This window comes from Brienomyrus brachyistius, chromosome 16 (genome assembly GCF_023856365.1).
Source record: "Brienomyrus brachyistius isolate T26 chromosome 16, BBRACH_0.4, whole genome shotgun sequence".
In the NCBI taxonomy this organism is placed as follows: Eukaryota; Metazoa; Chordata; class Actinopteri; order Osteoglossiformes; family Mormyridae; genus Brienomyrus; species Brienomyrus brachyistius.
This window is the reverse complement of record NC_064548.1, coordinates 22,847,493-22,875,159: the sequence shown is the minus strand read 5'-3', so window position 1 is coordinate 22,875,159 and position 27,667 is coordinate 22,847,493. Positions and strand designations below refer to the sequence as shown.

Here is a 27,667-nt window from a genome sequence, read left to right as displayed (position 1 = left end):
GGGATGACTGTCGAAGTCCCTGACTGCTGCCAATATTATGTTCCAGCAAAGTCTTGTACGAAACTTACAAACAGCTAGAGAAATGCATTTTATTTTTTATAAATATCCTACTGATATGGAGTGATGTACTGTAGATACAACTGCAACAAGCCCAAAATATGTCAAACTTCCTACTTCAGGTTAAAGTGAAGCAAAGCTATTATATATCAGAATACAGTAACCCTATATTGCAACTATTTAAACTGATGAAAACGTAATATTTAATAAATCAAACATCTAAGAACTACAGCCTGTTGCCAGGTTATAAGGTTACGCTCCAATAAACCTCTAATAATGCGAAAATATCGTAAGGAGAAAATCCATTTTAAAACGGTAGACCTACCCTAACAAGCATTATGGACCAGCCTAGCCTACCTTAAAAACACGCTTTGAAAACTTACATTAGCCTACAATTGTGCAAAATTAATGCAAATCCTATTTTATAACAAAATGTCAAATGTCCCATTTAAGTTATTGAACAACATGCTGAAAATCAAAAACATTCCCCATCGCAAGGTCAAAACAGACCATCGTAACCTGGGAAGCATATGTAGTGCTGATCCAAATGCTAGAAATGGACGACCAGATTGAAAATGTAAAATTGCACAGATTCTTTTGATCAGAGGAATCATTAGCACCATTTCTTGCTGTGACCACTGTAGTTTGTTGTAAATGTACACAGTATTTTTTACTGTAAGACAGGATATTGCACGGTTCCCTGATTGATTTGAAAGGGAAACATTGCATGACAAGCACAAAGTTCTTAGCCACTAAAATCAAGGTGGACTGTTACACATCTAGGATGTGCCTTTGCTTGATGTAGCAAGTGTTGACAGAAAATACTGCAGGTATGTTTGATTCATAGCGAATTGTGTGCACGAGTCGTTGTGCTCCACCTCCTCATACTCAGTTGGTCTCTGCTTCAAGCGCCAGCAACAGTTTAATCTGCACTTGCAGAAATCAGTATTAAGGTTTAATACCATCATCTGTTAGTGTGAATCAGTTGCTGACACTGGATTGGAATTCTGCATTTCAGTAGCAATACATGAGCCCCCTAGTGCCTGCCATTGTTAAAAATCAATGGTACACCCTTGCAAGTGCCCCAGGATGACCAAGTACTTCCATGATATGAAGGTGATGGCAAACCAGGCTGCAATGCTTCCAACCACCACAGAGGTGGTCAGCCACTCCCCCAAACAGAGAATGAGGGTAGGGATCACTCCTGACTACCCTAGTCTGTTGGCACCAAGCCCTGATCCACATACAGGGAGTACCTTCCCTGAAACTGATTCCTTACTGAAAGGAACACCTTGTGTACAACCCCACCAACACATTCCATCTAAGGCAAGGTTTCCCCACAGGGTGCCATTCCAGTCATAAAATCCACAGGCAGCAAGCAGTGTGATGCGGTTGTAGAATTTCTAGGCAATCCAGAAGTGTACCTTGGAGCCAAGGAATAAGCAACTGCACCATTTCAAATACTAGTGCTTTATTCAGTCACAAGACAGTGCCCTTGGTCTCCTGCACAACTGCAGTCACCTCATTAGGGGGAAGCAACAGCATGACAAGCAGTGCAGAACATGCCAGGCAAGTTAGGTGGCTCCTTCCATCCTGGGACCATGCAGCTTGGTACCTATCCCTTCAGAATATACAGCTGTCCAGGCTGACTAGCCGTGGGAGGACCCTGTTGGATAGCAATGGGGCCCAGAACACCTGTGCCTTGAGCACCTGCAAGGGCAAGGAGGGAGGGTGCCTCAGTCACAGCAACACAAGCCAACAGAGCATCTTTTGGTGGAAGCCAAGTGTACCTGCTACACCTGCAAGCCCACAGCTGGTGTCACAGCAGCCACACACCTGGTCATTCCCATCCACAGACATCCACCTGCAATGGGGAATAGCAATTGCTTAGCAGCTCAACCGATCCAGCATCAAAATGCTGCAGCCACTGACCTGTTGGCGGCAAGAGGGAAGGAACAAGCCTTGTGTTGGGAATCCACAGGCACAGAAGCCACTGTTGCTCTCAGGCTGCAAGTAATGTACAGCTAGGGGGGGGACACCAAAAGCTGGTCAGCTGCCGTCACAGCCAGTTCATTTAAGCACAGAAATCCTGCACAAGTGCCTGTACTCACTGAGCTCCTGCCATCCTGAGAGAACCTGAAAGCATCCAGCTGAAGCTGCAGCTTGTCATCCTGCTTTCTGGGCAGGAACTGGGAGCGGGATCCTGTCACCTTGGCATCAGTCAGGCACCTGAAGGGCAGGCATGTCAAGCAGCATTGCCCAAGCGGCCTCACACAGCCATACAATGTTACTCACCCAGAGTTCTGCACAAAGGCATAGCTAGGGACAGAGGTCACATCAGGGACCAAGGTGGCCACACAGCTGTCCACAAAGACACGCAGGGGCTGACTGTTGCCCACGAGGACAGAGGCTTCAATGTTCAGGACACTTCCCAGGAAGTACACATTGGAGGCCCTCTCATTCTGCCATGCATCTGCACAAAGGGCACATGCACTTGAGGACAAGCCCACTGAGTAAAGCCAGATATGCTGCATGAACCCCTTGCCTACCATCCATCAGCCTCAGTGAGAAACTCAGTTGTGCCTCAGCCGCCATTGTAGCATAGTAGGGGATCCAGGTTGGCACCAGGGCATTGCTGCTCACATTCTGCTTCCTAAGGAGCGGGCATCATTTAGAATTAAGGTTTCGTGGTATGTCAATGACCACAACAGTGCACGACGAAATGTGTCCTCTGCATTTACACCATGTGACATCATGACACATCAGGGGGAGCCAATTCAGCACCAGTGCTTTGGGCAGTACCTTCAGCATACCCCAGTGGTGCCTTGCTGGTCAGGGACTTGAACCAGCAATCTTTGGTACAAGTGCGTTTCCCTAACCATGAAGCCACCACTGCCCATTTGGGTCAGTCACTGGATGAACAGCTCCTAGGGCTAAGGAACAGCAAAGCTGACGGGGCATCCTCACCTCAAATAGTGACACTCAATGCCAACCACAGCACCATTGGTCCTCACAATGGGGAGGCCATTAATACCCCTGGGGGTGTAGATCAATGCAAAGCTATAGACCAGGGCATCAGCAGTCATCTGGAGAAGAGCAACGTGATTAGGACTAGCATAGCCAACGCAGCAACCAATCAGAAGGAAGCCCTCATACCATCAGTGTACTTCCACAGGCCTGCAGCACAGACTGAAGCCTCACTGTGCCAGAAGCATCCTGCCCAGTGGGTGCACAACCACCAAGGGTGATGTCTGAAGCATTGATCAGCTGGCCAATAGCTAGAAGGTCCTGTAGCACATCCACCATAACCGAATCCTCCCCACATACAACCCTCACACTATCAGGGTTCACTTGCATTCCAGTCACAGATTTAACCAGAGCAGGAGCAGCTTGCTTGCTCAGATAGCCGGTCACCCCCACCTTGGTAGCCCCTGCGCCAACCAGGAAGCCGGTCGAAGCCACCTGGGGAGCCCCTACGCCAACCTGGAAGCCGGTCGCCCCCACCTTGGTAGCCCCTACGCCAACCTGGAAGTTGGTCGAAGACACCTGGGGAGCCCCTACGCCAGCCTGGAAGCCGGTCGAAGACACCTGGGGAGCCCCTGCGCCAACCTGATAGCCGGTCGCCCCAAACTTGGTTGCCCCTACGCCAACCTGGAAGCCGGTCGAAGCCACCTGGGGAGCCCCTACGCCAACCTGGAAGCCGGTCGAAGCCACCTGGGGAGCCCCTACGCCAACCTGGAAGCCGGTCGAAGCCACCTGGGGAGCCCCTACGCCAGCCTGGAAGCCGGTCGAAGCCACCTGGGGAGCCCCTGCGCCAACCTGATAGCCGGTCGCCCCAAACTTGGTTGCCCCTACGCCAACCTGGAAGCCGGTCGAAGCCACCTGGGGAGCCCCTGCGCCAACCTGATAGCCGGTCGCCCCCAACTTGGTTGCCCCTACGCCAACCTGATAGCCGGTCGAAGCCACCTGGGGAGCCCCTACGCCAACCTGGAAGCCGGTCGAAGCCACCTGGGGAGCCCCTACGCCAACCTGATAGCCGGTCGAAGCCACCTGGGGAGCCCCTACGCCAACCTGGAAGCCGGTCGAAGCCACCTTGGTAGCCCCTACGCCAGCCTGATAGCCAGCTGCCACCACCTGGGGAGCACCTAATCCATTTTGATAAACTGCAGCCACTTGAAGGGTCTTCACAGGAAACCCAGACTTCAGTTGAGCTTCACAGCTGCAACCTAAAAGAAGCAGCAGCACTACTACAACCCCCTCATGCACTGCCATTGTCCTAGAGCTGCTAGCAAAGCACACTGTTAGGTCTGGTTTGCTTGCAGACTATCTTATAGTTGCTGAAATCATCTGCACCCGCTAGGCCTTTTCTGATTTGTCAGTATGGAATCCTCACCATTCAGCGTTAATCAATCACTGCTTGGGCTCTAACGAGTGAAATACATTTTTCTACCAACAGTTACCTTTTTATCAGCAGTTACCAGTTTGGTGCTCTCATGCTTTAATTCCCCACAGCACTCATACACTGAGATTTTAGTGGTGTTTTTGGGGGTTCAAATAATTTTGACATTTTGATATGACTGCACATGGTAAACAATTATATCTGACCTATATTGTAGTGCGGGTATATCTACAGCCTCCCTGCCGCCTTTATTATTACTTTCCTTAATTTTATTTAATTCTTACTGGTCAGCAGGGTCGTTGTTAATTGTTAATTCGAGCTTAAGGAGAGGAAGAGCGTCTCTCGTCACTTTAGAGGGAGCGCTGAGGTATGAGCCCGCCTGCTAAGTCACGAGGATCCTCTAGGGGCGCTACTGATTACACGTAACTACCAGACCTCACAAGGGAAATGTTCCCTGTGTAGTCAGTGCGTCGATAATGAAGGAGGCGGTGATTCGGTGAGGGTTATAGCGCCGAGTGTTGGATAGATGGCAAAGCGTGGTAGTCGTCTTGCGAACAGAGTATAACTGTTGGAGCAGCTGTTACGGTTGCTAAGCTAACGGCAGTTATTGATGTTTTATGCGTATAAGCATTTACGTCTATATTTCAGTGCTTGTTCATGTTGCCCACTATTTCTTAGGGATTGGAAGGTGTTTACAATGTAATTTGTTATGGTTGACAATAGGAATTGATGTACGCGATCGGTTGAGTTTAAGGTATTCTGAGTTATATGAGCAAGAAAAGCATAGTGTCTTCAGCAGTTTTATATTGTTCTATATCATTAATATTACTTACAATATATTATATTATTTATTAATGCTGTGAATCTACAGCAGCGATGTCAATGCTCTTCGAGCTGAAACAATAAATGCATATTTTGTCATTTCCATACATTGCAGATGCAGCATCCTTATTTAAATGTGTTGCACTCTTTAGAGATCAAACACAAAACAAGGAAATGATCACCTTTTGCACGACATATCGAAATGTATCTTTTTTCAGCAGTCAATGATCGGTTTAATGTTTTATATGGACTAAACTTGGGCTGTTGTCAGTGAAGTACGTATGTGAGTGTTAACGAGAGGCAAAGTAATCTCACGTTATATTCCAAGTTAACAATGATGTTAGTTAGCTAGTTATCAACGTGTATTAAGTTGCTTAAATTAGTGAAGTAAAGTAATCCATACAAACGGCAATCATACAGTTGTTTACTGTAGCAAATAAATAATAGTTTGTTATAAAAAGTAGATGACTTTCATTGGTCAATTATTTGTCAGGAGCTATCAGTACACAGAGAATGAGGGTATACCATCTTTAGTGAAAAGTCACAATCGTCAAAAAGTGAACATACGCAGTTTTCATCAGACAGCGATGATACTCCGCTTCCGCACAGGGCAGGGCAGATTAAACAGCCTTCCCCTTTGAAATTACACTTCGAACTATTTGCTTTTCACATTGAATACCAAACTACTTTCTACTCATGTAGGCTGTTGGCACACAATAGTCCTTAGCCCAGTTCATCCCAGTTAATCCTTTGTAATGTCTAATCACTACGTTACAAAAAACATACTATGCGTAAACTTCACCAGCTTGAAGACGTTTGCCAGTGCGAGGTTTGTTGCCACGAAACTGCTAATTAACCAAGTAATATCTGGCAATCACTCTGGAGTCTGTTACAAGCAGTTTTTCAAAGGTAATGTCCATGCTTCATGCGCGTCATTGGCATTTTACGTCCCAGTGCCTGAAGGGTATAGGTATGAGTATGGACATGTCCCTCCACATAGGGTGGGAGTACTGTGTGTGTTTAGGGTGGGTTCTGGGCCAATTTGTTCCGTACTAGGGCTGTCCTGAGATCAGATTTTCATGATATGATTATGGTGTCCGAAAGAAATCACAATAATGATATTACCGTGGTATCTAGGGCTGTGGCAATATAATCACGATCATATGATGCACGCGCAATAATCACCAGGGGCTAACCATTGCGTACGCACAAGCCGGTCCTGAAAAAGGCGTACGCAACTTCCCACGCAAACATTGCGATCGATAGAAACAAACTTGACGGTAGAATGAGTGTATCCCTACAGAAGCCCTGCCCCATGCATACGAATATTTTAGAGAAAATTTGTGACCCTGGTGGAAATGGTGAATTGAAACCAGATTGTAGAAAATGTGAGTAGCATCATTACACCAATAATTATGCTTTGTGCATGTGAGCCATAACTCGTACATTTAATTTGAACTCATCGCAAATAGAGACGTCACATATAGATCTACTTTATCATAGAAAATGCAGTTTTAAGGGCCGCATGTGGCTCGGTGGGCAAAGCCTATGTGTCTGTAATCAGAAGGTTGCCAGTTCACACCCACTCTCTGCACATCTGTAGGTCGTTAAGCAAGGCCCTTAACACGCCGCTACAGGTGGCTGCCATTCGTAGACAACTTACTCTACAAAGAGCAAGTTGAGGGAGGCATAAAGACTGTTTCTCCATGGGGATCGATAAAGTATCGATTATTATTATTGATATTATTTGTGATAGTGAGCTATAATTATTCCTCAAGGACTTTTCAATAGTAAAATATCCATCCATCTTCTATCGCTTTCCCAGGTCGGGGCGCCGGGGCAGCAGTCTAAGCAGGGAAACCCAGACCTCCCTCTCCCCGGCCACTTTGGTCAGCTCCTCGGGGGGAATCCCGAGGCGTTCCCTGGCCAGCCAAGAGACATAGTCTCTCCAGCGTGTTCTGGGTCTTCCCCGGGGCCTCTTCCCAGTGGAACATGCCTGGAACACCTCACCAGGGAGGCGTCCAGGAGGCATACTTACAAGATGCCCGATGCGGAGGAGCAGCGGGTCTACTCTGAGTCCATGCCGAATGACCGAGCTCCTCACCCTATCTCTTTGCGAGAGCCCAGCCACTCTGTGGAGGAAACCGATTTCGGCCACTTGTATTCTCAACCTCGTTCTTTCGGTCACTACGCACAGCTCATACCATGTGAGGGTAGGAACGTAGATCGACTGGTAAATTGAGAGCTTTGCCTTTTGGCTCAGTGTTGATTTTCATCCCAGCCGCTTCACAGTCGGCTGCGAAGTACTCCCGTGAGAGCCGAAGATCACGGTCCGATATATAGCACCTGTATAGCACCTGCACTTTTCAGAGTGGATGTCTATGGGTCTCGCTAGGTACCCCGGTCAGGTTCGGATGACTGTACATGTCCCTGATGGCTGCCAATATTATGCCCCAGCAAAGTCTTATCCAAAACTTACAACTAGAGAAATTTTTATGTTTTTCCAATTTTTTTTTAATGATTCCATTGATTTGGAGTTATGTACTGTAAATATGGCTGCAACAAGCTCAAAATATACCAAGTTTCATACTTCAGGTCAAAGTGAACCAAAGCTATTACGTACTGGAATTCCATGTCCCTATATTGCAACTATTTCAATTGATGAAAATTTTACATATTTACCAAATCGTATATTTAGGAAATACATCCCGTCCCCAGGTTGCGGTGGGGTTACATTCCGATAAACCCGTCATAAAGCAAAAATATCATAAATGTACACGTACGAAACATTAGTCTAGCTTAACATGCTTTAAACACATTAGCGTACAATTGGGTAAAACAATTCACACCTATTTTTAATCTCATTCAAGTTACTGCATACTGAAAGCGAAAAACATTTACCCATCGTAAAGTCAAAATATGGAAGCCATCGTACCAGAGGGCATCTGTAGTGTTGATTCAAGCACTAGAAATGCACGACCAGATTGAATACTTACACAAAACGTTCTTTAGATCTGTGGAATCATTGCATCGGTTCTTCCTAAACGAGACCAGATTTGCTGTGAATTGTTTTTAGATACGGCATGTTTCCCTTATGTTTGAAAGGGAATCACTGCACCACAGGCACACTGAAAACAATTTGGCCACAAATGTGGTTACTATATGGACCATTATGCATCTAGTAGAGAGTGATGCAAGCGTTGAAAGTATCACAGGTGTGTTTAATTTGGAGTGCACTGACTGTCAGTCCACTCCCTCATACGGTGTTGGTGTCTGCTGTAAACTTCAGCACTGGTTTAAAAACCAAGCAGGGAACCAGTATTAAGGGGTGATACTATCACCTACTGCTTGTCAGTTGCTGACACTGGGTTGGATGTGCAGTCTGCATTTCACTTATTGTTGGCATCAGTCTTACACATTTGCAACTACTTCTAGTCAGTATTACCACTTGCATGTTACAAAGGTGGTCAGACCAGGCTGTGGGGCTTGAGATCACCACATTGCTATGAGACTGCTGTCAGTCAATCCAGAAGAGGGGACTGAATGAGTCAGTCACATCTGAGACTAGCCTTGTCTGTTGGTAGGAGGCCCTGATCCCCATACAGGGAACCTTCTCTGACATGGCTTCCTTAGTGAAGGAAACACCATTACGTACACAAACATCTTCCATATAAAAATTGGCTTTCCCACAGGGTGGCATTCCAGTCATGAAATCCACAGCAAGTAGTGTGATGTGGTTGGAGAATTTCTAGGCAGTCCAGAAGTGTACTTGGTAGCCAAGGAATAGACAGGACCATTTCAAATACAATTACTGGTTTATTCAGTCACAAGACAGTGCCCTTGATCTCCTGCACAACTACCACATCAGGGGGAAGGAAGATCATGACAAGCAGTGGAGAATGTGCCAGGCAAGTTACATGGCTCCTTCCATCCTGGGACCATGCACAGCTGGGCACATTAGGGCAGTAGGTACCTATCCCTTCAGAATATACAGCTGTCCAGGCTGACTAGCCGTGGGAGGACCCTGTTGGATAGCAATGGGGCCCAGAACACCTGTGCCTTGAGCACCTGCAAGGGCAAGGAGGGAGGGTGCCTCAGTCACAGCAACACAAGCGACCAGAGCATCTTTTGGTGGAAGCCAAGCGTACCTGCTACACCTGCAAGCCCACAGCTGGTGTCACAGCAGCCACACACCTGGTCATTCCCATCCACAGACATCCACCTGCAATGGGGAATAGCAATTGCTTAGCAGCTCAACCGATCCAGCATCAAAATGCTGCAGTTACTGACCTGTTGGCGGCAAGAGGGAAGGAACAAGCCTTGTGTTGGGAATCCACAGGCACAGAAGCCACTGTTGCTCTCAGGCTGCAAGTAATGTACAGCTAGGGGGACACCAGAAGCTGGTCAGCTGCCGTCAGCCAGTTCATTTAAGCACAGAAATCCTGCACAAGTGCCTGTACTCACTGAGCTCCTGCCATCCTGAGAGAATCTGAAAGCATCCAGCTGAAGCTGCAGCTTGTCATCCTGCTTTCTGGGCAGGAACTGGGAGCGGGATCCTGTCACCTTGGCATCAGTCAGGCACCTGAAGGGCAGGCATGTCAAGCAGCACTGCCCAAGCAGCCTCACACAGCCATACAATGTTACTCACCCAGAGTTCTGCACAAAGGCATAGCTAGGGACAGAGGTCACATCAGGGACCAAGGTGGCCACACAGCTGTCCACAAAGACACGCAGGGGCTGACTGTTGCCCACGAGGACAGAGGCTTCAATGTTCAGGACACTTCCCAGGAAGTACACATTGGAGGCCCTCTCATTCTGCCATGCATCTGCACAAAGGGCACATGAACTTGAGGACAAGCCCACTGAGTAAAGCCAGATATGCTGCATGAACCCCTTGCCTACCATCCATCAGCCTCAGTGAGAAACTCAGTTGTGCCTCAGCCGCCATTGTAGCATAGTAGGGGATCCAGGTTGGCACCAGGGCATTGCTGCTCACATTCTGCTTCCTAAGGAGCGGGCATCATTTAGAATTAAGGTTTCGTGGTATGTCAACGACCACAACAGTGCACGACGAAATGTGTCCTCTGCATTTATATTATGTGACATCATGACACATCAGGGGGAGCTAATTCAGCACCAGTGCTTTGGGCAGTACCTTCAGCGTACCCCAGTGGTGCCTTGCTGGTCAGGGACTTGACCCAGCAATCTTTGGTACAAGTGCGTTTCCCTAACCATGAAGCCACCACTGCCCATTTGGGTCAGTCACTGGATGAACAGCTCCTAGGGCTAAGGAACAGCAAAGCTGATGGGGCATCCTCACCTCAAATAGTGACACTCAATGCCAACCACAGCACCATTGGTCCTCACAATGGGGCTGCCATTAATACCACTGGGTGCGTAGATCAATGCAAAGCTATAGACCAGGGCATCAGCAGTCATCTGGAGAAGAGCAACGCGATTAGGACTAGTATAGCCAACGCAGCAACCAATCAGAAGGAAGCCCTCATACCATCAGTGTACTTCCACAGGCCTGCAGCACAGACTGAAACCTCACTGTGCCAGAAGCATCCTGCCCAGTGGGTGCACAACCACCAAGGGTGATGTCTGAAGCATTGATCAGCTGGCCAATAGCTAGAAGGTCCTGTAGCACATCCACCATAACCGAATCCTCCTCACATACAACCCTCACACTATCAGGGTTCACTTGCATTCCAGTCACAGATTTAACCAGAGCAGGAGCAACTTGCTTGCCCAGATAGCCGGTCGCCCCCAACTTGGTAGCCCCTACGCCAACCTGGAAGCCGGTCGAAGCGACCTGGGGAGCCCCTACGCCAACCTGATAGCCGGTCCCCCCCACGCCAACCTGGAAGCCGGTCGCCCCCACCTGGGGAGCCCCTACGCCAACCTGGAAGCCAGTCGAAGCCACCTGGGGAGCCCCTACGCCAACCTGATAGCCAGTCGAAGACACCTGGGGAGCCCCTACGCCAACCTGGAAGCCGGTCAAAGCCACCTGGGGAGCCCCTGCGCCAACCTGGAAGCCGGTCGAAGCCACCTGGGGAGCCCCTGCGCCAACCTGATAGCCGGTCGCCCCCACCTTGGTAGCCCCTACGCCAACCTGATAGCCGGTCGCCCCCACCTTGGTAGCCCCTACGCCAACCTGATAGCCGGTCGCCCCCACCTTGGTACCCCCTACGCCAGCCTGGAAGCCGGTCGAAGCCACCTGGGGAGCCCCTACGCCAACCTGGAAGCCGGTCGAAGCCACCTGGGGAGCCCCTGCGCCAACCTGGAAGCCGGTCGAAGCCACCTGGGGAGCCCCTACGCCAACCTGATAGCCGGTCGAAGCCACCTGGGGAGCCCCTACGCCAACCGGATAGCCAGCTGCCACCACCTGGGGAGCACCTAATCCATTTTGATAAACTGCAGCCACTTGAGGGGTCTTCACAAGAAACCCAGACTTCAGTTGAGCTTCACAGCTGCAACCTAAAAGAAGAAGCAGCACTATAACCCCCTCATGCACTGCCATTGTCCCAGAGCTGCTAGTAAAGCACACTGTTAGGTCTGGTTTGCTTGCAGACTATTTTATAGTTGCTGAAATCATCTGCACCCGCCAGGCCTGTTCTGATTTGTCAGTATGGAATCCTCACCATTCAGCGTTAATCAGTCACTGCTTGGGCTCTAACGACTGAAATACATTTTTCTACCAACAGTTACTTTTTTATCAACAGTTACCAGTTTGGTGCGCTTATGCTATAATTGCCCACAGCAGACATACACTGAGATTTTAGTGGTGTTTTTTTTTGGGGGGGGGGGGGTTATTTTAACAATTTTGACTTTTTGACATGACTGCAAATGGTCAACAGTTATATCTAACATATATTGTATTGCGGGTATATCTACAGCCTACCCGCCGCTTTTATTATTATTTTACTTAATTTTATTTCTTTCTGACTGCTCAGCAGGGTCGTTGTTAATTGTTAATTCGAGCTTAAGGAGAGGAAGAGCGTCTCTCGTCACTTTAGAGGGAGCGCTGAGGTATGAGCCCGCCTGCTAAGTCACGAGGATCCTCTAGGGGCGCTACTGATTACACGTAACTACCAGACCTCACAAGAAAAATGTTTCCTGTGTAGTCAGTGCGTCGATAATGAAGGAGGCGGTGATTCGGTGAGGGTTATAGCACCGAGTGTTGGATAAATGGCAGTGCCTGTTAGTCGTCTTGCGAACAAATCATAACTGCTACGAACGGGTGCTGTGATTAAACTTAGATGTAATACAATTTCGCGTATATGATTTAGTGACTACGTACATTTCCGAATGTTGCGCTATGGCGAAGCACCATGGAAGCGGGTGAAACACCTGTGTTGGAGCAGCTGTTACGGTTGCTAAGCTAACGGCAGTTATTGGTGTTTTATGTGTATAAGCATTTACGTTCATATTTCAGTGCTTTATATCAGGTTATATACACTTGTGCGGACGCAGCTTTTCGGTAATATACAGACGTTTATTGGCGCCCACAATTTGGTAAGCATGTAAGTAGTAGGTATAAGGTATCGATGAGAGGCATGTTGTGACGCCAAAAAGTTTCAATGTGTATAAATCCGGAGTATCCTTCATGTCACTAAACGTGTCGAACTTTAAACTTCAGAAAGTACCGCTACACCGCTAGTGTCTTTTTTTCTTTTATCCACAATATCTCCTCTTTCGAAAGATGTTGCGGCTGTTGAGCTGTCCATTCCTTCACCGCCACTTCGGTGCTTATAAAACTCTTCCCTGATTTACAGAATCGGCCGCATGTGGTGTGCTCCACTAAGCACATTTACTCAACGTAATGATATATTTATTGAAAATTTGAACAAAGTCGTCATTATAATGCTGCTAGTAAAATCAATCTTTAAATTTGTGTATTGTGTTATAAGGTTACCTTCCAATAAACCTATAATAATGCGAAAATATCGTAAGGAGAAAATTAATTTTGATACAGTACACCTACCTAACAAGCATTATGGACTAGCCTAGTCTACCTTAACATGCTTTGAACATTTACATTAGCTTTCAATTGTGCAAAATAACACAAATCCTATTTTATCCATCCATCCATTTTCCAAACCGCTTATCCTATTGGGTCGTGGGGGGTCCGGAGCCAATCCCGGAAGCAATGGGCACGAGGCAGGGAACAACCCAGGATGGGGGGCCAGCCCATCGCAGGGCACACTCACACACCATTCACTCACGCATGCACTCCTATGGGCAACTTAGCAACTCCAATTAGCCTCAGCATGTTTTTCGACTGTGGGGGGAAACCGGAGTACCCGCAGGAAACCCCACGACGAAGTATGAAGTACGGCCCGTCTGAAGTATGCCAGTGAACACCTGAATAATTCCAATGAGACTTGAAAGAATGTTATGTGGTCAGATGAGACCAAAATCGAGCTGTTTGGCATCAACTCTACTCGCTGTGTTTGGAGGAAAAGGAATGCTGATTAGGAAAACCATTGCCTACTGTCAAACACGGAGGTGGAAGCATTATGCTTTGGGGGTGTTTTTCTGCCAAGGGTATATGACGGCTGCACTGCATCGAAGGAAAGATGGACGGGGCCATGTACCGTAAAATCTTGGATGAGAACCTCCTCCCTTCAGCGGGTGGGTCTTCCAGTAAGACAGTCACCCTAGGCATACGGATAAGGCGGGAAAGAAGAAGCACATTATGGTCATGGGGGGCCCTAGCCAGTCTCCGGACTTTAATCCCATATAAAACCTATGGAGGGAATTCAAGCTTCATCTATCCAAGTGACAGCCTAAAAACCTTAATTTGAATGAGGTCTGCAAAGAGGAGTGGATGAAAATTCCTGATGATCTGCACACAATCCTGGTGACCAACTACAAGAAACGTCAGACAGCTGTGCTTGCAAACAATGGTTATTCCACCAAGTACTAAAGTATGTGTTCTAAGGGATCAAATACTTATTTCCCCAGATAAGTGACAAATTGGTTTGCAACTGTTACATATTGATTTTTACTTGCTTCTTTTAATAATCTATCTTTTGCTGTTTAAATAAACAAAGCAGTGAAATTACAGACGTCTCAGTTCTTTATTAATGGGTCAACTTAAGAATTCAGCAAGGGGTCAAATACTTATTTCCCTCACTGTATGTACTGATGCCACTCGGGTTTTTACTCACCCTCTTCACCCACGGTCACACTTTTTTTCTCCAAAATGTTCGCACGCATGGGTCAGAGTTTGCATACATATGCGCACATTCTGATGTCAAATTTGTTTCTATAGATCGCATCGTTTGCGTAGGAACAGGCTTATGCATCTTTTTGGTACCATTTTGTGCATATACAATGGTAATAAATGAGACCCCTGGTGATTATTGCGAGTGTACAATATTGTCACGATAAAATCTCGCTGTAGTGGTATATTTAGGAAATTTGAACAAAAACATTATATTAATGCTTCCAGTCAAATTAATCTTTAAATTTGTTTGTGATTTGTCTCTTTTTGGCCAACTGGGGTGGGATGACTGTCGAAGTCCCTGACTGCTGCCAATATTATGTTCCAGCAAAGTCTTGTACGAAACTTACAAACAGCTAGAGAAATGCATTTTATTTTTTATAAATATCCTACTGATATGGAGTGATGTACTGTAGATACAACTGCAACAAGCCCAAAATATGTCAAACTTCCTACTTCAGGTTAAAGTGAAGCAAAGCTATTATATATCAGAATACAGTAACCCTATATTGCAACTATTTAAACTGATAAAAACGTAATATTTAATAAATCAAACATCTAAGAACTACAGCCTGTTGCCAGGTTATAAGGTTACGCTCCAATAAACCTCTAATAATGCGAAAATATCGTAAGGAGAAAATCCATTTTAAAACGGTAGACCTACCCTAACAAGCATTATGGACCAGCCTAGCCTACCTTAAAAACATGCTTTGAAAACTTACATTAGCCTACAATTGTGCAAAATTAATGCAAATCCTATTTTATAACAAAATGTCAAATGTCCCATTTAAGTTATTGAACATGCTGAAAATCAAAAACATTCCCCATCGCAAGGTCAAAACAGACCATCGTAACCTGGGAAGCATATGTAGTGCTGATCCAAATGCTAGAAATGGACGACCAGATTGAAAATGTAAAATTGCACAGATTCTTTTGATCAGAGGAATCATTAGCACCATTTCTTGCTGTGACCACTGTAGTTTGTTGTAAATGTACACAGTATTTTTTACTGTAAGACAGTATATTGCACATTTCCCTGATTGATTTGAAAGGGAAACATTGCATGACAAGCACAAAGTTCTTAGCCACTAAATTCAAGGTGGACTGTTACACATCTAGGATGTGCCTTTGCGTGATGCAGCAAGTGTTGACAGAAAATACTGCAGGTATATTTGATTCATAGCGAATTGTGTGCACGGGTCGTTGTGCTTCACCTCCTCATACTCAGTTGGTCGCTGCTTCAAGCGCCAGCAACAGTTTAATCTGCACTTGCAGAAATCAGTATTAAGGTTTAATACCATCATCTGTTAGTGTGAATCAGTTGCTGACACTGGATTGGAATTCTGCATTTCAGTAGCAATACATGAGCCCCCTAGTGCCTGCCATTGTTAAAAATCAATGGTACACCCTTGCAAGTGCCCCAGGATGACCAAGTACTTCCATGATATGAAGGTGACGGCAAACCAGGCTGCAATGCTTCCAACCACCACAGAGGCGGTCAGCCACTCCCCCAAACAGAGGGAATGAGGGTAGGGATCACTCCTGACTACCCTAGTCTGTTGGCACCAAGCCCTGATCCACATACAGGGAGTACCTTCCCTGAAACTGATTCCTTACTGAAAGGAACACCTTGTGTACAACCCCACCAACACATTCCATCTAATGCAAGGTTTCCCCACAGGGTGCCATTCCAGTCATAAAATCCACAGGCAGCAAGCAGTGTGATGCGGTTGTAGAATTTCTAGGCAATCCAGAAGTGTACCTTGGAGCCAAGGAATAAGCAACTGCACCATTTCAAATACTATTAGTGCTTTATTCAGTCACAAGACAGTGCCCTTGGTCTCCTGCACAACTGCAGTCACCTCATTAGGGGGAAGCAACAGCATGACAAGCAGTGTGGAATATGCCAGGCAAGTTAGGTGGCTCCTTCCATCCTGGGACCATGCAGCTTGGTCCCTATCCCTTCAGAATATACAGCTGTCCAGGCTGACTAGCCGTGGGAGGACCCTGTTGGATAGCAATGGGGCCCAGAACACCTGTGCCTTGAGCACCTGCAAGGGCAAGGAGGGAGGGTGTCTCAGTCACAGCAACACAATCCACCAGAGCATCTTTTGGTGGAAGCCAAGCGTACCTGCTACACCTGCAAGCCCACAGCTGGTGTCACAGCAGCCACACACCTGGTCATTCCCATCCACAGACATCCACCTGCAATAGGGAATAGCAATTGCTTAGCAGCTCAACCGATCCAGCATCAAAATGCTGCAGCCACTGACCTGTTGGCAGCAAGAGGGAAGGAACAAGCCTTGTGTTGGGAATCCACAGGCACAGAAGCCACTGTTGCTCTCAGGCTGCAAGTAATGTACAGCTAGGGGGACACCAGAAGCTGGTCAGCTGCTGTCACAGCCAGTTCATTTAAGCACAGAAATCCTGCACAAGTGCCTGTACTCACCGAGCTCCTGCCATCCTGAGAGAATCTGAAAGCATCCAGCTGAAGCTGCAGCTTGTCATCCTGCTTTCTGGGCAGGAACTGGGAGCGGGATCCTGTCACCTTGGCATCAGTCAGGCACCTGAAGGGCAGGCATGTCAAGCAGCATTGCCCAAGCGGCCTCACACAGCCATACAATGTTACTCACCCAGAGTTCTGCACAAAGGCATAGCTAGGGACAGAGGTCACATCAGGGACCAAGGTGGCCACACAGCTGTCCACAAAGACACGCAGGGGCTGACTGTTGCCCACGAGGACAGAGGCTTCAATGTTCAGGACACTTCCCAGGAAGTACACATTGGAGGCCCTCTCATTCTGCCATGCATCTGCACAAAGGGCACATGCACTTGAGGACAAGCCCACTGAGTAAAGCCAGATATGCTGCATGAACCCCTTGCCTACCATCCATCAGCCTCAGTGAGAAACTCAGTTGTGCCTCAGCCGCCATTGTAGTATAGTAGGGGATCCAGGTTGGCACCAGGGCATTGCTGCTCACATTCTGCTTCCTAAGGAGCGGGCATCATTTAGAATTAAGGTTTCGTGGTATGTCAATGACCACAACAGTGCACGACGAAATGTGTCCTCTGCATTTATTTTATGTGACATCATGACACATCAGGGGGAGCCAATTCAGTACCAGGGGAGCAGTGCTTTGGGCAGTACCTTCAGTGTACCCCAGTGGTGCCTTCCTGGTCAGGGACTTGAACCAGCAATCTTTGGTACAAGTGTACTTCCCTAACCATGAAGCCACCACTGCCCATTTGGGTCAGTCACTGGATGAACAGCTCCTAGGGCTAAGGAACAGCAAAGCTGACGGGGCATCCTCACCTCAAATAGTGACACTCAATGCCAACCACAGCACCATTGGTCCTCACAATGGGGCTGCCATTAATACCCCTGGGGGTGTAGATCAATGCAAAGCTATAGACCAGGGCATCAGCAGTCATCTGGAGAAGAGCAACGCGATTAGGACTAGTATAGCCAACGCAGCAACCAATCAGAAGGAAGCCCTCATACCATCAGTGTACTTCCACAGGCCTGCAGCACAGACTGAAACCTCACTGTGCCAGAAGCATCCTGCCCAGTGGGTGCACAACCACCAAGGGTGATGTCTGAAGCATTGATCAGCTGGCCAATAGCTAGAAGGTCCTGTAGCACATCCACCATAACCGAATCCTCCCCACATACAACCCTCACACTATCAGGGTTCACTTGCATTCCAGTCACAGATTTAACCAGAGCAGGAGCAGCTTGCTTGCTCAGATAGCCGGCCGGCCCCACCTGGGGAGCCCCTACGCCAACCTGATAGCCGGTCGCCCCCACCTTGGTAGCCCCTGCGCCAACCAGGAAGCCGGTCGAAGCCACCTGGGGAGCCCCTACGCCAACCTGGAAGCCGGTCGAAGCCACCTGGGGAGCCCCTACGCCAACCTGGAAGCCGGCCGGCCCCACCTGGGGAGCCCCTACACCAACCTGATAGCCGGTCGCCCCCACCTTGGTAGCCCCTGCGCCAACCAGGAAGCCGGTCGAAGCCACCTGGGGAGCCCCTACGCCAACCTGGAAGCCGGCCGGCCCCACCTGGGGAGCCCCTACGCCAACCTGATAGCCGGTCGCCCCCAACTTGGTTGCCCCTACGCCAACCTGATAGCCGGTCGCCCCCAACTTGGTTGCCCCTACGCCAACCTGATAGCCGGTCGCCCCCAACTTGGTTGCCCCTACGCCAGCCTGATAGCCGGTCGAAGCCACCTGGGGAGCCCCTACGCCAACCTGGAAGCCGGTCGAAGCCACCTGGGGAGCCCCTACGCCAACCTGGAAGCCGGTCGAAGCCACCTGGGGAGCCCCTACGCCAACCTGATAGCCGGTCGAAGCCACCTGGGGAGCCCCTACGCCAACCTGGAAGCCGGTCGAAGACACCTGGGGAGCCCCTGCGCCAACCTGATAGCCAGCTGCCACCACCTGGGGAGCACCTAATCCATTTTGATAAACTGCAGCCACTTGAGGGGTCTTCACAAGAAACCCAGACTTCAGTTGAGCTTCACAGCTGCAACCTAAAAGAAGAAGCAGCACTAATACCCCCTCATGCACTGCCATTGTCCTAGAGCTGCTAGTAAAGCACACTGTTAGGTATGGTTTGCTTGCAGACTATATTATAGTTGCTGAAATCATCTGCACCCGCCAGGCCTGTTCTGATTTGTCAATATGGAATCCTCACCATTCAGCGTTAATCAATCACTGCTTGGGCTCTAACGAGTGAAATACATTTTTCTACCAACAGTTACCTTTTTATTAGCAGTTACCAGTTTGGTGCTCTCATGTTTTAATTCCCCACAGCACTCATACACTGAAATTTTAGTGGTGTTTTTGGGGATTTAAATAATTTTGACATTTTGATATGACTGCACATGGTAAACAATTATATCTGACCTGTATTGTAGTGCGGGTATGTCTACAGCCTCCCCGCCGCCTTTATTATTACTTTCCTTAATTTTATTTCATTCTGACTCGTCAGCAGGGTCGTTGTTAATTGTTAATTCGAGCTTAAGGAGAGGAAGAGCGTCTCTCGTCACTTTAGAGGGAGCGCTGAGGTATGAGCCCGCCTGCTAAGTCACGAGGATCCTCTAGGGGCGCTACTGATTACACGTAACTACCAGACCTCACAAGGGAAATGTTCCCTGTGTAGTCAGTGCGTCGATAATGAAGGAGGCGCTGATTCGGTGAGGGTTATAGCGCCGAGTGTTGGATAAATGGCAAAGCGTGTTAGTCGTCTTGCGAACAGAGTGTAACTGTTACAAACCTACAAAAGGGTGCTGTGATTAAACTTAGATGTAATACAATTTCGCGTAGGCGATTTAGTGACTACGTACATTTCCGAATGTTGCGCTATGGCGAAGCACCATGGAAGCGGGTGAAACGCTTGCGTTGGAGCAGCTGTTACCGTTGCTAAGCTAACGGCAGTTATTGGTGTTTTATGTATATAAGTATTTACGTTTATATTTCAGTGCTTTATATCATGGTCATATACATATGTACGGACGCAGCTTTTCGGTACTACACAGTTACACAATTTGGTATGCATGTAAGTAGTAGGTATAAGGTATCGATGAGAGGCATGTTGTGACGCCAAAAAGTTGTAATGTGTATAAATCCGGAGTATCCTCACGTCACTAAACGTGTCGAACTTTAAACTTCAGAAAGTACCGCTACACCGCTAGTGTCTTTTTTTCTTTTATCCACAATATCTCCTCTTTCGAAAGATGTTGCGGCTGTTGAGCTGTCCATTCCTTCACCGCCACTTCGGTGCTTTTAAAACTCTAACCTAATATACAGAAACAGTCGTGTGTGTGTAATATATATATAGTGTGTGTATGTATGTGTATATAGTGTGTGTGTGTATGTATGTGTATATATACGTGTATATATTATATATATATATATATATAATGTGTGTGTGTGTGGAGATATGTGCATGTGTGATCCTATAATGAACACATCACAGAGCTTAAATTCCAGGTGGCCTGAGACAAGGCCCACCCTGGTACAAGAGGTACTCTCTGGCCTAGGTAACAAAGTACCCCTCTACCAGGGTAGGCCTTGTCTCAGGCCACCTGGAATTTAAACTCTGTGATATGTGCATGTGTGATCCTATAATATATATGTATTACACAGACAGACACACACATATTTGTTTCACCTTTAACTAGTTTGCTTTATGCAGGTGTAGCTTTTTTCCCCCCTTGTTTCGTGCCCCTAGATAATTAAATATTTGAAAGAAGTCAAATTATTAGTTTGAGAAATACTGTCAGTCATACTTTAACTGTCAAAGCTGTCTAATTTAGCATGAAGTAATCCAACTTGAAATTTGATGCCTAAGCAATGGAAATGGAAAAACACATTCCTGCCAGTCTACCCTTATTTTTAATTGATAACAGCTGAAAGTGACTGGTCATCACAATGTCTGATTGTGTTCCTCCTGAGATGGAAGTATCCTGCCATGGCTATGCATGCACCACCCCATCGACCTACTAAGGCATACTTTTGACAACCCATTGCATTTGCCTAACAAGTTGATTGGATAGAGAATACTCTGCTCTTTCAGTGCAAGTGCTACTATTTGTGAGGAAGGGGATTCTTTTTTCCCCCTGTTCAGATACTGGATACCTGGCCTTTCATTATGCGCTAAGCCTAACCTTCTATCCCAATGGGCTACTTACTTTCGTACTACATCCGTTATATGGATCATACGCCAATGTTCCAGCTGAACATGGACCCACGTTAGCAGTGTGCATGTGGCATTTTGTCAGGGTATATTGTGCTATTAGTTATTCTGAGACTCGGCATTCCCTGTGCATTTTTCTAAACATTTGACAGTTTGCAGGGAGATGGATAGAGGCTGAGACATTAATGTGCCTGCACAGTGAATTAATCAATTTTCCATTATCTCCGCCACTCACACTCATTTCTTCTGATCTACGAAGCCTTTGGGTGACACCAAATTACCCCTGTAAGGCAGATGTGTGAAGGAAGACACAGTAATACAGACCTCCACCCCCCTCCATAGTTCGTATCCTCACATGAGTCCATTACATTTTTATGCCACAGCATGACATCAACGCATGTCAAGTGTCCTCACTTCACCCATAATCTCATGTTTGTCACATGGCTGCAGGTTCGAGTTACCCAAGCTCCCTGTCGATGATTGAATCGCCTGATATCCCCGACGCTGCACAGTGTCGCACCTAACGCTCGGTCTAGAGCACACTAAATAGGATGACTGTGTGCCACCGATCACTGACTCCTTTAACTCATTTAACGTCCAGTTCACATATCAACATGTGCCCTATTGGCTCAGTCCTCATAATAACAATGTGACCTCTGCTTTGGCTTAATTCTCAGTGTCTCCCTTACTTATTTGAAAGTTAGAGAATAAAGTGATTGAAAATGCACGAGTCACTAGAAAATATTTATTTATGTGGAACCCAGTGGTAGAACATGAAAGCTGCTAGAGCAGACAGTGAAGGAGGCCGAGTCTGTGCATGACAGAGCGGTGGGTAAGTCGAGAGGCGGGCGTGTTGAAAGGTGACGTGCAGTAGAGCGGGCGTAGCAAAAGGTTATTTCTATTGGCTGAAAATGCTGTTAAAAAAACGTCATTTCAGAAAGAGACCTGACATTTATCAGAAGCATAGCCAAGTCAACGACTATGCTTTGCAGACATTTATAATGAAATGCCTGTTTCATGTTAGTTCATAAAGCGTAAGCGTTTCCTATGCTTGTTTACACTTGCTGCCATACTTCTAGAAAACGCAGAGCAAGTTACTGTACATGCGTGGTTCCACCCATTTTGGCACATTTAATCCTGTGAACACACCCACCTTTCGACGCGCTCACTATCCGTTCAATATGCCCACTACTCCAGCCTGCCGAGACCTATGCTTCGTCTAAAGGAGTTCCAGTTTCATTACGTCACTTTAAGGTTTCCTTTGCAGGGATCACAATAAGGGAATCCCATCAACGTCATGTTAACCACTGCCAAAATCCACCACAGTGGGAACCACCCACCTCTGAAAGCGTTTAATTTGTTTCCTGTTACACAATTAACCATTAGTAGCATCCAGTGTTGACTGAGCATCTTCTCCCGATTATTCCTTTGATATTTACCATTACAGCTCTCTAGAGTGACTCTTGTACAGAAAAACCAAAATCACTTCAACTTACTGCTGTCATTAGTTTTCCTTTCCTGGGTGTCAGCAGAGAAACATGTTTGCGTGATTTCCATACACATGTGACTGCTGCAGGAGATGTGTCGTGATGTTTTGACGATGTCACCACTCAGACCCTGGCCATGCATTCGCCTAGGGAAGGGTAGCATGTGCATCTTTATAGTCAGTAATTTCCCATAAAATACCCAGCCATCCGACAGACAGAAATGATGCCCGTGGAGCAGATGAACGCAATAAAGGGTTATTGAGAGGGCTTTTAAATCTTGAGGATTCACAAAATATGCTTAACTTTTCCTTTTTTGATGAATACAGGCTAACGTTAGGCAATATTGCATCCTATCAGGGAGTTATGAATTGGCAGTTCCTGAGGCAAATTACATGATTATAAGATCTGCTAATCATAGAAAAATATTAACAATGGGGAAGTCAATCAAAAGTTCTTTTTGGAGATGCCATATGTATGACTTGAGTCTGGGTTGCGTAATACACCCTCTTGGGCAGGTGGATATCACGTACAGAAGAAGATTACCTCACTCCAGCATTAGCAGGTAGCTATCATGCCAAATAAACCAGCAGATGGCTCTTCTGCACTTATGGCTACCATGTGGTGCAGGGCAATTTCTAGGGTCTGGATGTGGATTTGTAACCAGAAGGGACTTTCTGTTGTACCTTTGAAATGTAACTTTCAGTTGTGTGATGTAAACATTCAGCTGCAGAAATGGTAGCCATGGGCGAAACAAGGCTTTGAACCCAGTGGTAGGCGGGATTATCTTTCACTATCAACTAATTTTCTGTTACTTATTTCATTGGTTCCTTTTGGGTTAAACATGATGACCACCCATGATAACCACAAACGCTCTAGGGTTTGACTTAATAAGACTGAATATGTATCAACTAACTAGTAACCTGAGTCCATCATTACTAGGGATCTCACTACGACCCTGACGCCTGTTGTTTTTATCGAGCCAAAATGGTAGTGTTTCATTTTGAAACCTTCCTAACAGGGTTGGATTGAGATTAAAAATCGATCCTGGACTTTGGGGTTCCACACATGATGAATTTTGCCAAGCAATCTCTATTTGTTCTTCCCATCCCTATCGCCAAGCCCTGTTCACGTTCCAGTCTGTAGCCAATCTTGCAGTGATATGTCTCTCCATCATTTTACCCTGTGAAGCCCTGGTATGATTAACAGTTGACAGAGGTCCTGGGGGGTGAAATCGCTCTGAAAACCACCCACGCAGGTACTCCATGTCTTAGCTAATGCTGTGATCTAATGATTTTGTCCTCCATGGTCTTAGAAAGTTGTGGTGGTATGAATAGACTGATGCCAAGCTCAGGAGATTATTTCATTCATGTGCATAACTAATAGTTTTCCTCCTACCAAGTTATATTATTAAAACAACAAAGAGGAATAACTTACATCCAGTAACACGGCACCTAACCTGTCACTGTAATTAATTCCTTGATTATTAATTCTCACCATTGGTTGAACTGATGCATCTTCTGGACACCACCAAAGTCGTCATAGATGTATAAGTAGTTGAATTAATTGAGCAGAAAAAACGTTCCAAATTTTAAATGCAGGCAAGAACAAATGACTTCAGTGTAGACGTGGACTTCATGCTAGGAAGGGATGGCTGCAGCCCTGAGCAGAAGATCACTGGAGATAAATTTTTTAAAAGGACCCAGCTATAGTGAGAATGTGTGTGTACCCTGCAGTAAACACAACGCATCTTCTTGGTTATTGAGGAGCTGAAGATCTGTTATTCTATTTATTAAAATTAAATTTAAGTCACGTAAATCGCCTTGTCGCTAAGTGAAGCAAGAACACTGCATCTGATTTTGGGGTCTTATGACCTGCTCATGCTGCTGTTTTAAACTCTCCAAACTCTGGATGCAGTGAATGTGTGTGTGTGTATTGGGGGGGGGAGTGGCATTGGCTAATGGAGGAGAGCTGTATAAGAGCGGACTGAGGCAGACTGATGACTGATGACAATTAGACCCCCACCGTACTGAAACGTGTCAGCCATTACAGGAGACTGTGTTACTGTTATGGAGAAACACTTTGCTTTATGACAAGTGAGGTGGTTGTTTTGAAAGTGGACGCTAATCTGAACATGCACTGTTCAGCCAGCAGGGTCGTGAATTGAATCTGGCTGGTCTCTCTGAAGCCAGGTGCCCTCCAATACTCAATACTCAAGGCAGCGTTTCTCAACCCCCCAGACAGGATTGTGGGAAACTGTCAGCAGAGTAATAAAGGGACCCCCCCCCCCCCCCCCAAAAAAAAATTGATGACTGGAGTAAATGGAATATAATTAATCGTGAGGCACTGCAGTGTTTGGAAAAGGAGGATCAGATTGCCAGCACCGGCGTTACACTCTGATGAAATGTGAAATATGGCTGAAATATGTGATCAGTAACAATGGCAGCATCCTGCTGTGAAATTATGACATGACACTGATACAACTGGCTGCCAGATGCGCATTAGCTTAGATTGCGCCAGTTTTCACCAGCGAAAGTAATGGCCTGTGACTATCCGGTGAACTGCACATGAAGGTCAAAACAGGCCTAGACATTGTGTGTGTTTGTGTGTGTGTGCGTATGAATGTGTGTGTATTTGCAATTACTGTTGGAACCATATTTCCCCACAACGTGATAAAAACCTGGAACATTTTACCTATGGGAACCTTTTTTCGGTCCCAACAAGGATAACCTCAGTTTGATAAAAATCTGTGACTGCAGTCAAAAAACTAAAAATGCAAAAAGTCTCGCATTTTGTTTGGTTACTTATGGTTAAGGTTAGGGCTGGGTAGGGGCTAAGGTTGTCATAGTTGGGATTAGGGTTACGCCCATAGAGATTAATGGAGAGTCCCCATAAAGATATGAATAAATCGACTGCGTGTGTATGTGTGTGTGTACAGCAGTTTGGTGGTAGCCTTCCTCAGCACTTGGACTTCACCCAACACACACTGTATGATACTTTGGTTTCTGCTTTGGGTTTTTGCTTGATTACAGTGTTCAATGGCTAGAGTGCCAAAGAGCAAGTCATACTGCATGTTCCCCAGAGTGCAAAAAGACGACATGGATCTTGGAAGCAGAAACGTACTGGGATTTTTTATTCTAGATCACCAAACAAGAATTTTCCCATCCAATTTTGACAAATGCTGTTTTCTGGGGACTCAATAAACAAGCAAATAAATAAACAAATCAATAAGTAAAAGTGACAATCTTAATGTTTCAAAAACTGTACGTTGGCCATATGCTATTTTAGAAAGTTCTTAAATGTTCACAAGTAATAATTTAACATGATCTGCGGTTTGACAGCCAAGTTAATCAAATCTTTTCCGAAGTATGTAAACAGATTTTGATTCCTTGTTGATATTCAGCATGTAATATTTTCTTGTATTCATTATTCACTAGCATGCCATTTATCACACAGGGTATATTTGTATATTTTTTAGCTTATATATATATAATATACACACACACACACAAAGCTAAAGTTACAGCAGGTACATGCTAATATAGCACAGCAATATACCGTATGTGTAACATAGTAAACATCCATCCATTTTCTATATCTATGCAGGGTTGCGGGGTCTGGAGCCTACCCTGGAAACTACATGTGCAGGACAGGGAATAACTCAGGACAGGGAATAACTCAGGACAGGGAATAACTCAGGACAGGGCACCAACCGACAGTAAAAGCTACTGTTGTGACTCACTGGACGAAGGTCTCTTGGGGAGGCATTGGGAGAACAAAAGGAGCTTTATTAAATTAAAACTAAACATGGTCTGGAAAGCAAACAGGACTGCAAGGGACCCAAAATGGGAAAACTGGTACAAGGAAGAACACAAGCAGACAGGAGGATTAACAAGGGGCAGCAAGCAACAGGCGTGGCTCATCAGGGGCATGTTAGTGAGGAAACGGGAGGCGAGGCGAGGAGGATGCGATGGCGGCTTTTTTAACATTAACATTTACCCATTTACATTACCCATGATACATTTACCCATAATGCATTTGTGCTTTCCATGGTTGGTTGTGAGCTGCAGTTACTGTATCCTCCAAATTTCCATAACTGAAGTATAAACTGTATCCTTCATGTTCTGGCTGGTTTATGACAGTTGGTCTTACATACTGCTAATGATTATAATGTAAACACACAGACATGGCAAAAAAAAAAATCATCGACTTCTTTTTCAATTATTTGCAATGTTTTGATTAATAGCAGCTCACAGCAAAGATCACATGTAAGTTGCAATACGTTGCTTAAGATATCCGGAATTGAAGGAGTCAATGCTGTCCTTTTACAACTTTTGAAATTTTAATTTACTGGAAAATCAAGTTGTGAAGGCAAGCGCCAGTCATCCTCAAAGTGCAAGGACGTGACAGTCATATGACATCAGAATGATGACCCACGATTTGGGGGTTTGTTAGAGTCTCTCAGTTACTTCTCAGTTTTGTTTGTCGACTTTTTTTGCCTTTGGATTATTAGCAGCATCCCGTACTATTGCCATATAATATATATATTATTCTTTTTTTGCATTTCCTTATATTCACATGTTTAATTAATGATATAATGATAAATCCAGGGATTCCATTTTGCAGCCCATTCATATTGTTTTCTGAAACTGAAGAGGTGGTTAATGTACCTGAAATTATACATTTCATTATTACCATAACAATGGGAAACGTGTCTTTCCTTGTTACGGGAAAGGATATGCAATTAGACACAATGGATAATCTGTACTTCCATTCAGACATTACAAAAAAATGAGCTGTACCGCCTGAATGTGTCTCACAAGGCCCTTGTGATCTAGTGAAGACAGCTTCCTGCTTACTCTGATTATACCTTCGGAAACACGACAGCTCTGATTACCGTAGAATTTTTTATTTATTTATTTATTTATTTATTTATTTATTTATTTATTTATTTATTTATTTTTACCAATTGTTT

The 27,667-nt window shown here is 45.9% G+C and overlaps 3 protein-coding genes across 52 annotated transcripts in view; 1 reads left to right on the top strand and 2 right to left on the bottom strand.

The window, feature by feature from the left end:
- The window catches only part of LOC125710089 (fibroin heavy chain-like), a 576,413-nt gene that overhangs the window by 48,170 nt on the left and 500,576 nt on the right, over positions 1-27,667 (top strand). The window lies entirely within an intron of this gene.
- On the bottom strand, positions 1,512-19,131 carry LOC125710092 (elastin-like). Of its 50 annotated transcripts, none has more exons than XM_048979364.1 (16): positions 18,592-19,131; positions 18,277-18,549; positions 11,436-11,624; positions 11,142-11,267; positions 4,087-4,128; positions 3,961-4,044; positions 3,856-3,918; positions 3,709-3,813; positions 3,214-3,624; positions 3,025-3,143; positions 2,607-2,710; positions 2,353-2,530; positions 2,169-2,286; positions 1,990-2,081; positions 1,848-1,921; positions 1,512-1,767 (listed from the first exon to the last, which is right to left on the bottom strand). In XM_048979364.1, the coding sequence occupies exons 1-16, from the start codon at positions 19,081-19,083 to the stop codon at positions 1,673-1,675; spliced, it is 2,565 nt and encodes an 854-aa protein (XP_048835321.1). In that variant the 5' UTR covers positions 19,084-19,131; the 3' UTR covers positions 1,512-1,672. The 50 variants fall into 50 exon arrangements, with proteins under 50 accessions (XP_048835321.1, XP_048835324.1, XP_048835322.1 ...); XM_048979367.1 differs by having other exon boundaries at positions 3,709-3,876; positions 3,919-4,149; positions 11,094-11,267; ... (2 more) ...; positions 18,571-18,612; positions 18,739-19,131; XM_048979365.1 differs by having other exon boundaries at positions 3,709-3,876; positions 3,919-4,149; positions 11,094-11,267; ... (1 more) ...; positions 18,802-18,864; positions 18,907-19,131.
- On the bottom strand, positions 9,082-11,826 carry LOC125710098 (zona pellucida sperm-binding protein 3-like). Its single transcript, XM_048979388.1, has 9 exons — positions 11,646-11,826; positions 10,788-11,072; positions 10,599-10,717; positions 10,181-10,284; positions 9,927-10,104; positions 9,743-9,860; positions 9,569-9,660; positions 9,427-9,500; positions 9,082-9,346 (listed from the first exon to the last, which is right to left on the bottom strand). The coding sequence occupies exons 1-9, from the start codon at positions 11,799-11,801 to the stop codon at positions 9,252-9,254; spliced, it is 1,221 nt and encodes a 406-aa protein (XP_048835345.1). The 5' UTR covers positions 11,802-11,826; the 3' UTR covers positions 9,082-9,251.

Coding starts and splice junctions, on each gene's coding strand:
- LOC125710098 (XM_048979388.1), bottom strand. CDS start 11,801: ATGGCAGTGCATGAGGGGGTTATAGTGCTGCTTCTTCTTTTAGGTTGC. Junction 10,105..10,180: donor CTCACTGAGGCTGATGGATG/GTAGGCAAGGGG, acceptor CCCTTTGTGCAG/ATGCATGGCAGAATGAGAGG. Junction 9,347..9,426: donor TGGGCTTGCAGGTGTAGCAG/GTACGCTTGGCT, acceptor TTGCCCTTGCAG/GTGCTCAAGGCACAGGTGTT.
- LOC125710092 (XM_048979331.1), bottom strand. CDS start 19,083: ATGGCAGTGCATGAGGGGGTATTAGTGCTGCTTCTTCTTTTAGGTTGC. Junction 11,625..18,276: donor TTGGCGTAGGGGCTCCCCAG/GTGGGGCCGGCC, acceptor GGGGCTCCCCAG/GTGGCTTCGACCGGCTATCA. Junction 4,150..11,093: donor TTGGCGTAGGGGCTCCCCAG/GTCGCTTCGACC, acceptor GGGGCTACCAAG/GTGGCTTCGACCGGCTTCCA.